The 9,642-nt window shown below is 61.1% G+C and overlaps 1 protein-coding gene across 1 annotated transcript in view; it reads left to right on the forward strand.

Moving 5' to 3' along the window:
- Positions 1–7,536, forward strand: part of NOTCH1 (notch 1) — a 45,459-nt gene extending 37,923 nt beyond the window's left edge. Inside the window, exons 24-28 of the mRNA XM_023536461.1 lie at positions 118–283; positions 841–1,136; positions 3,650–3,797; positions 3,879–3,976; positions 4,433–7,536. Coding sequence (XP_023392229.1) covers positions 118–283; positions 841–1,136; positions 3,650–3,797; positions 3,879–3,976; positions 4,433–5,920 — 2,196 coding nt within the window. The 3' untranslated portion in view covers positions 5,921–7,536. The remainder of the gene's footprint in view (positions 1–117; positions 284–840; positions 1,137–3,649; positions 3,798–3,878; positions 3,977–4,432) is intronic.
- Positions 7,537–9,642: the final 2,106 nt, after the last annotated feature.

Genomic DNA, 9,642 nt, shown 5'->3' on the forward strand with positions numbered 1-9,642 from the left:
GACGAGGATCTGGAGACCAAGAAGTTCCGGGTGAGTCGGGGACTCCAGGGCCTCCCCAGGTAACCCCCGCCCCCCTTCCCCACCCGCCACAACGTGATTCCCGGCCCCCTTCCCTAGTTCGAGGAGCCAGTGGTTCTTCCTGACCTGGATGACCAGACAGACCACCGACAGTGGACCCAGCAGCACCTGGATGCCGCCGACCTGCGTGTGTCCGCCATGGCCCCCACACCGCCCCAGGGCGAGGCTGACACCGACTGCATGGACGTCAATGTCCGTGGGCCTGGTAGGTGCTTGGCTGCCCACCCAGGGGTGCTCTGGTCCAGCAGCCTGCGCTTCCCCGTGCTTCTCTGTCTGTACCCCGCCCACCTCCCTCCCCTGAGCCCCCGAGATCAGTCTTTTGGAAGCCGAGTGTGGGAGGCGGGGGGCAAGATGCTCCTTGTCCTAAGACTCACTCTGTCTCTCACCTGCTTCCTCTTGAGTGACCCTGAGCCCGCTGGGCCCCGTGAATTGATTTTTTCCTCTCAAAATCTTTTGGGACATGTGAAGTGTTGATTTCTTAACTGCATTTTTACATCGTCTTTGTTTTGGGTGGATTGTCGGCAGAAATCTTAGGCAGGTCATAAGCAGAGCCGCGGGGGTCACTTTGGCTCTGTCCCTTGGGAAGCTCAGATTGATTTTGATGGCCTCAGCTGGCGCAACCACATGTGCAAGGACCACCACGGGCTGGGTCACGTGTGCAGACTGCTGCCCACCAGCTCAGGACCATCGTCCCTGGCTGAAGCTGCTACTGGGGGGTGGCCAGCCTTCCTGACCGCGCACCCTGTCCCCGCCTCCCCGCAGACGGCTTCACGCCTCTGATGATAGCCTCGTGCAGCGGAGGGGGCCTGGAGACCGGCAACAGCGAGGAGGAGGAGGACGCACCGGCCGTCATCTCGGACTTCATCTATCAGGGCGCCAGCCTGCACAACCAGACGGACCGCACCGGGGAGACCGCCCTGCACCTGGCCGCCCGCTACTCACGCTCTGACGCGGCCAAGCGCCTACTGGAGGCCAGCGCCGACGCCAACATCCAGGACAACATGGGGCGCACGCCGCTGCACGCGGCTGTGTCTGCCGACGCCCAGGGCGTCTTCCAGGTGGGAGCCGCTGCCACTCACGCGCCGCCCCCCACCAGTCCCCCGCCGGCCTTCCCTTCTGCTCTGGGCCAGTGCCTCGCTTTACATGGACCCAGAGCCCTGAGCCTAGGCATAACCTAAGCAGAGACAGGTTTATCCTAAGTCTTTGCTCTGAGCAGGGCACATGGCTGGGGAGGGGGTGCGGCCCTGGGGGACTGACAAGGCATTTCCCCCAGGTCTATCGTCTACCTGGAGATTGACAACCGGCAGTGTGTCCAGTCGTCCTCACAGTGCTTCCAGAGCACCACGGACGTGGCCGCCTTCCTGGGGGCGCTGGCCTCGCTGGGCAGCCTGAACATCCCCTACAAGATCGAGGCTGTGCAGAGTGAGTGGCCGCCCTCGGGGCCGCATCCTGGGGGAGTCCGCCCGCGACGGGCTAAGTCCGTTTGCCCCAGAACGCACTTGCTCTCTGTGTCACTTGCCACCCACGGGTGTGCGTGCGCCATCCGGAGGTCGTTCCGCGAGCATTTTTTCGGTATTTCCTGCCTGGCACGCCCTCCCTACCGTAGTGACAGCTGCTGGCGAGGCTGGCCCCCGGGACAGGCGCACCCGCCAGAAAGTGGGAGCCGTTTTCTCTTCCACCCCTTCTCCCCCCACCCCCCCGATTCTTCTTTGTTGGGTATTATTTCAAAATCATTACAGCTTTTTAAAAAGGAGAGAGAGGGGGAGACAGAAGAATTGATCGGTGTCATGTGAAGTGTTGATTTCTTAACTGCATTTTTACATCGTCTTTGTTTTGGGTGGATTGTCGGCAGAAATCTTAGGCAGGTCATAAGCAGAGCCGCGGGGGTCACTTTGGCTCTGTCCCTTGGGAAGCTCAGATTGATTTTGATGGCCTCAGCTGGCGCAACCACATGTGCAAGGACCACCACGGGCTGGGTCACGTGTGCAGACTGCTGCCCACCGGCTCAGGACCATCGTCCCTGGCTGGAGCTGCTACTGGGGGGTGGCCAGCCTTCCTGACCACGCACCCTGTCCCCGCCTCCCCGCAGACGGCTTCACGCCTCTGATGATAGCCTCGTGCAGCGGAGGGGGCCTGGAGACCGGCAACAGCGAGGAGGAGGAGGACGCACCGGCCGTCATCTCGGACTTCATCTATCAGGGCGCCAGCCTGCACAACCAGACAGACCGCACCGGGGAGACCGCCCTGCACCTGGCCGCCCGCTACTCACGCTCTGACGCGGCCAAGCGCCTACTGGAGGCCAGCGCCGACGCCAACATCCAGGACAACATGGGGCGCACGCCGCTGCACGCGGCTGTGTCTGCCGACGCCCAGGGCGTCTTCCAGGTGGGAGCTGCTGCCACTCACGCGCCGCCCCCCACCAGTCCCCCGCCGGCCTTCCCTTCTGCTCTGGGCCAGTGCCTCGCTTTACATGGACCCAGAGCCCTGAGCCTAGGCATAACCTAAGCAGAGACAGGTTTATCCTAAGTCTTTGCTCTGAGCAGGGCACGTGGCTGGGGAGGGCACCAAACTCCACACGTCCTCGAAGGGAGGCACGGCTGGAGGTGGTCCAGCAGAAGGCCGAGGGCAGGGCCTCCTCACCCTGACCCAAGACGCTCCCGTCCCTCCCTCCCGGCCACAGCAGAGGCATAGCCTGTGGCAGAGCGAAGTGGGCTTTAGAGGCTGCTGCTTGCTGCCTGCAAACCCGGGCCTCGGCCTTGCTGGGGAGCCCAGGACATGGGGCATTTGGGGATTTGGATGCCTGAGTCTTTGGAGAATGTCCCTGACAGAGGCTCTTTTTGCAAGCTGCCCACTGGTCCGCTGGCTGCAAGACCCCAGGTCTGGGCAGCCCTACCCTGCACAGATGGGCAGTAAGCCGGGGGGGTTACCACAGGGCTTTGGATTTCATAGTTTTTAGCGTGTTGTCCTATGGAAATCAGAAATTGAGGTTAGCCGGAAGGGGACAATGTAAACGAGTCCCTGGAGGCAGGCTGTGGCCATTCGCGGTGGCAGCCCTTCTGGCCCGTGGGGACTTAACTCCCCCAGGTGCTTCGCAGGAACGAGGCCATCTCCGCACACTGCTCGGCGCCAGCTTTTCCTCCACCGGCAGACTCGCCGTCCTTGCAGCCTGTGACCTGGGATGAACAGCACCTCCTGTGTGTCTGGAGGGACATGGCAGAGGGCAGCGGTGCTGAGTGTGGCTCCAATGTCTGGAGCCGGGATGCAGGCACTGGCTCTGTGGCTGGGCAGGGATTTGATCTCTCTGTCCTGAAGCGGTGGTGGCAGCCAGGTCTGTGGTGAGGGTCAGATGAGGCCAAACGTGGTCACCAAGGAGCTGGTCTTTGGGCAGCATGGCCTGCACTCTGCCCTTGGTCCTTCCAGCCGCAGCCGTGGGGCCCTGCCCCTCCGTGACTGTCCAGGCTTGCTGGGGCCATTTGGACCCAGGAGGGGCTTCGTCCATGCTGGGCACGGGTTCCGGGCCAGGGGCCCCGGGCCCAGCTTTACTGAGTCTGACACCTTCCCCGTCACCCAGATCCTGATCCGGAACCGAGCCACAGACCTGGACGCCCGCATGCACGACGGCACGACGCCGCTGATCCTGGCCGCCCGGCTGGCCGTGGAGGGCATGCTGGAGGACCTCATCAACTCCCATGCCGACGTCAACGCCGTGGATGACCTGGGTAAGCGGGCAGGGGCCTGGCCGCGGGGACGGGCCCACCACAGCCTGGCCCGCCCCAACCCTTCGCGCTCTCCCCATGCAGGCAAGTCCGCCCTGCACTGGGCCGCGGCCGTGAACAACGTGGAGGCCGCCGTGGCGCTGCTGAAGCATGGTGCCAACAAGGACATGCAGAACAGCAAGGTACGGGGGCGGCGGCGAGGGGCCGCGCAGGGCCGGCTGTCCTTCCACCCAGCACCCGTCCTTGCTGACCACGGGTCCCCTAGACCTGCAGCTTAAACTGCTGGGCCTCGGCTTCCTGGCCTGGGAAGGCCGGGCGGGGCCTGGGCACACACGTGTGGACGCTTTAGCTGGGGCCTGCGTGTCGTTAGCCCTCTCGCTTCCTTCGATCTGCATTTGCTGCCACCTCCCAGGTGTAGGCTGCCACCGCTGCAGGACGCGTGTCCCAGTACAGTGAGTGGTGCGGTGGCAGCCGTTCTGTCTGCCCCTCTCCATGACCTGGACCTTGTGTCCTGTCCTTGGCTGTCACCGAGCGGGGGTGGCCCCGATGGCACAGGTTGATGACCAGCCGGCCTGCTGGTCCCCCGGTGGCGGGGCGGCGGCGAGGGTGACCGCAGCCACCCCGTGCTGTGCCCCCAGGAGGAGACGCCGCTGTTCCTGGCCGCCCGGGAGGGCAGCTATGAGACGGCCAAGGCACTGCTGGAGCACTGTGCCAACCGGGACATCGCCGACCACATGGACCGCCTGCCGCGGGACATCGCACAGGAGCGTATGCACCACGACATCGTGCGGCTGCTGGATGAGCACGGCCTGGCGCGCAGCCCCCCGCTGCACGGCGCCCCCCTGGGCGGCGCGCCCACCCTGTCGCCCCCGCTCTGCTCACCCAGCGGCTACCTGGGCAGCCTCAGGCCCGCCGTGCAGGGCAAGAAGGCCCGCAAGCCCAGCACCAAGGGCCTGGCTAGTGGAGGCAAGGAGGCCAGGGACCTCAAGGCCCGGAGGAAGAAGTCCCAGGACGGCAAGGGCTGCCTGCTGGACAGCGCGAGCGTGCTGTCCCCCGTGGACTCCCTCGAGTCGCCCCACGGCTACCTGTCGGACGTGGCCTCGCCACCCCTCCTGCCTTCCCCCTTCCAGCAGTCCCCATCCGTGCCCCTCAGCCACCTGCCGGGCATGCCCGACACCCACCTGGGCCTCAGCCACCTGGGCGTGGCGGCCAAGCCCGAGATGGCAGCGCTGGGCGGGGGCGGCCGGCTGGCCTTCGAGGCTGGGCCGCCACGCCTCTCCCACCTGCCCGTGGCTTCCAGCACCAGCACAGTCCTGGGTTCTGGCAGTGGCAGCGGGGCCGTGAATTTTGCCGTGGGCGGAACCACGGGCTTGAACGGCCAGTGCGAGTGGCTGTCTCGACTGCAGAGTGGTCTGGTGCCAAACCAGTACAACCCACTGCGAGGGAGCGTGGCCCCGGGCACGCTGAGCACACAGGCCCCTGCCCTCCAGCACGGCATGCTAGGTCCGCTGCACGGCGGCCTCTCCGCCACTGCCCTGTCCCAGATGCTAAGCTACCAGGCCCTGCCCAACACGCGGCTGACCACCCAGCCTCACCTGGTGCCGACCCAGCAGGTGCAGCAGCAGCAAAACTTACAGATGCAGCCGCCGCCGAGCCTGCCGCCACCGAGCCTCCAGCAGCAGCAGAACCTGCAGCCACCACCCCAGCCACACCTCGGCGTGAGCTCGGCCGCCAGCGGCCACATCGGCCGGAGCTTCCTGGGTGGGGAGCCGAGCCAGGCAGACGTGCAGCCACTGGGCCCCAGCAGCCTGGCAGTGCACACCACCCTGCCACAGGACAGCCAAGCCCTGCCCACGTCACTGCCGTCCTCCCTGGCCCCGCCCATGACCACCGCCCAGTTCCTGACGCCGCCCTCGCAGCACAGCTACTCCTCCCCCATGGACAACACCCCCAGCCACCAGCTGCAGGTGCCCGAGCACCCCTTCCTCACCCCGTCCCCCGAGTCCCCCGACCAGTGGTCCAGCTCCTCCCCACACTCCAACATCTCCGATTGGTCCGAGGGCATCTCCAGCCCGCCCACCAGCATGCAGTCCCAGATCGCCCACGTCCCCGAGGCCTTCAAGTAAACAGGCGGCTTGTGCTTCCTTTCCCAGGCCCTGCCGGGCGGCTGCCGTGTGCTCCACGGACGCCGGGCTGACCCAGGGAGCTTTTTTAGAAAGAAATATGTTTTTATACAAAATAAGAGAACGAGGACTTGAAATTCTTTTTTTAGTATTTATTTATGTACTTTTATTTTACATGGAAACACTGTCTTTTTATTTATATGTACTGTTTTCTATGGCACCGATAGACTAGTTCTCAGTTGGGTTTTCTTACGTAGGATAAAGATTATGTATTTGTAAAAAATATATATATAAACAAAGATTCATGATTTATAAATGCCATTTATTTATTGACTTTTTTTTTTCAAAACTCAAAAAGAGATGTCGGAGAGGGGAGGTTTGAGCCAGCATTGTCCAAAACTCTCCCAGTGCCGGGGCCCCAGACACCCCCACACCCGCCCCCCGCCCAGCATCTGGAGAGAGTGAGGCGGAACCTTCACACCTTTGGCACATGGGTTAAGTCGTCTCTGAAAAAGGAAAGTAAAACGTACAGTGATGTGGTTTATACGTTTGGATGTTTTTTTACTGATTTTTTTTTTTTTTTTGAAAATGTGCTTTTAACGGCGTGTTCTTGGTATACCGAGAAGACGTTCGGGGTACCGATCATGAATCTTTGTTTCAGGTTCAGTGTTATGTAGTCATCCATTGGTGTTGCCAGTTCTTGTTCTGCCCCTGGCCCTTCTTGGTATAGGAGCATCATGTAGAATGAGATCAGGCGTGGCTGCGCGGTGCCCACCTTGGCCCCGCGTGGAGGAATCCGACCCTTTTCTGGGGAGAGACGCCGCTGGAAGCCTCGGTATCTCTACTCAGCGTCTCCCAGGCTCAGCTGAAGATGGACGGGCACCGCCGGGGCCGGGCTCGGCCAATGGGCCCCGTTTCCACAGGACACTTGCCAGAGTAACAACCGACATCGAGGTTTTGAAAAAAACGTGGCTGTGTCTGGCCTTGGTGGTGCGCACAGGCCACTTGTCCCTCCCGGGGCCTGGCGGGGCTTGGTGGGACACGCAGCTGAGGCGGTAGGCTCGGGGGCAACAGGAGTCTGCTCGAGGGCCACCCCTCCTGGTTGAGGGGGCGGTGAGCCCAGGGAAGGAGCAGATTCTTGCAATATCAAGTATAAGCCTGTGGCAAAGAAATGTCTGTAAATACATTTTTAAAGGTGGATTTTGTTTAAAAAATCTGAATGAACGAGTCTGTCGGGTCATGCTGATGGGTGTCAGAACGGGGCTCCGCTCACACCCCAGGCCTTGTGACCTGCAGCTGCCAACATCCTGGCTCCTAGGAGTGAACCAGGAAGGCTCTGCCGCATGCTCAGGCAGGTGTCCACCGCCTCGGGGCAGCTTCTCCGGCCTTGCCGGGCCGGTGTTGTGCCGCCCCTTGTGGGTATGACCGGACACATCCTAAGATGTTGATTCTTACTGTGCTTTATAAAATAGAGTGTAGTTTACAGAAACAGGAACCTTTTTTTAAAAGTTAACTACATGCAAAACTGTAGGTGATAAATATGATGTATTTTTTTTCATCTCTTTTTGTTAACAATTTACAATAAAAATGATGCTGATCGGCATCCAGATTTTGCTAAACTTGGCCGTGGTGTCGGCTCCCTTTCTGGGAGGGAGGGGTGGGGGGACAGAGGGACAGGGACAGGCTGTTCTCCTCTGAGGCACCCGCAGTCCTGCCCCTGCTGACGAGAGAATGTTGGAGAGACCGCCCAGCCCCCGCCCAGAGCCACGCTGTCTCCTGTTCTACATCCAGCTCTGCATCTGCCAGGGCCAAGTCTCCCCATTCCCCCCCTCCACCCACACACACACCGCTGGCCCGTGCTGGGAAGCAGGGACACACAGAGCAGGGCGCATGCAGCCCCATCACTGGGGACTTGCCTATCTGGGGTGACACGAGGTTCCAGGCTCTCCCATCCTTCTGGGCCACACAGGGTGAAGGCACCACTCACTCAACCTAGGCATGGCAGGCAGGAGGGTGTGAGCAGGGACTTCCAGACCCTTTGGGGAGGGCAAAGGCAGCCCTCGAAGCACCTGAGCAGGGCCATCAAGGGACTGACACAGTGAGCTGAGAAGGTGCTGTGAACCCAAGAGGGTGCAGGCCAAGTAGCACCATTTTCTTGGGAATACAGAGTATGGCCACAGACTGTGCCCTTGCCAGGTGCCCATGTACGCCTCTGCTATCCCTCCTGCCTGCCTCCAACTCCGCAGGACGCGCGCCTCTCTATATGGCCCACGCCCTCTTCACAGGGCCCTGCCCCTCCTCCACATGGCCCCGCCCCTCTTCCGCAGGGCCATGGCCGTAGCCTCAGGCAGGTGTATTCAAACCACATTAACAAAAGGAGAGTCCTGTGTCCTCTGCACCGCAAGGTGTTGCGACCCAAGGACAAGTGTGAGGCCAAGCTCTCCTCACTGCGTTTGGAAGCTCCTCCGCTGCTCATCACGGTGCTGGGCACAGGATTCGGGTGCTGGGCACGGGATTCGGGTACCGGACTAGAGCCTCCGGGAACTGGCATTAGGCAAGGGCCCCACCTTTCAGACGGAGGGGCTCAGCCTGAATTCTACCCAAGGACTCCCAGCAGCCCCAAATTTCACTCCCAGGTGTACACCCAAAAGAAGTTAAGGCAAACTCCCACGAGGCCGTGCACGCCGTGTTCACAGCAGCACCATCTGCAGCAGCCAAGAGGTGGGGCCAGTCCCTCTGCCGTCGTCCAGAAGAACCAAGTGTGGCCTACCCACACTGTGATGGTGATTTTATGCTCATCTTGGCTGAGCCATTTGACCACATGTGCCTGTCTCTGGCTGAGACTGACAATTGAATAGGTGGGCTGAACAAAGCAGGTGGCCTCCCGATGTGGGTGGGCCTCGACCATCAGTTGAAGACCTGACAGACCAAAATGCCTGAGCAGGAGGCAGCTCCATCTGGTTGACCGCCTGAGCTGGATGTCGGTCTTTCCTGCCTCTGGACTCAGACCGAAACATCACCCCTCCCGGGTCTCCTGCCTGGCAGCCACAGCTCTGGAGACATCCTCGTGTGGGCCAATCCGTTATCATAAATCTCTTCTCATGCTATATATACAGCCCATCCATTCGGTTTCCCTGGAGAACCCAGACTAATACACATCCAATGGAATATTTTTCCGCCATGAAAAGGGACGGATCTCTGACACCTACTACAGCTGGGCTGGACTCCAGGAACATGCTGAGTGAAGGCTGCCGACTCCTGGGGCTGCTTATGAGTATCATGTCCATAAATGTCTGGTTTTGTGCTCTGCAAATTTTACCTTGACAAATTAATTTTGAAAAGAAAGAAAGAATGAGCCATGTTTGACCTCCCAAGAAGTTCATTCAGGGTTTGGGATTCCCACAGACTCAGCGGGCGGGTCCTCGGGGGACCCGGTGTTTCAAGGAGGACCTCTGTGCTCCCCAGAGTCATTGGAGTCCCCACAGAGGAGACGACGCCACCTCTGAGCCTGAAACGTCTCGTGTTCGCAGTGGGTGCCCTAGAAACCTGGCCCTTCCCGTGTCCCGGCAGATGAGGTCCCCATAGAGGGCCACCGGTGAGGGGAGTGCCATGGGGTACGCTCTGCTCTGCCCTCCCCTGCCGGCTCTTCAGTCCCTTCCTTGGGACTCAATCCTGATCTGTCCCCCAGGTTCCGAAGGGCTGGTGGAGGTCCCCAGGGCCCCAGA

The sequence above is a fragment of the Pteropus vampyrus genome, unplaced genomic scaffold, assembly GCF_000151845.1.
Source record: "Pteropus vampyrus isolate Shadow unplaced genomic scaffold, Pvam_2.0 Scaffold157, whole genome shotgun sequence".
Classification (NCBI taxonomy): domain Eukaryota; kingdom Metazoa; phylum Chordata; class Mammalia; order Chiroptera; family Pteropodidae; genus Pteropus; species Pteropus vampyrus.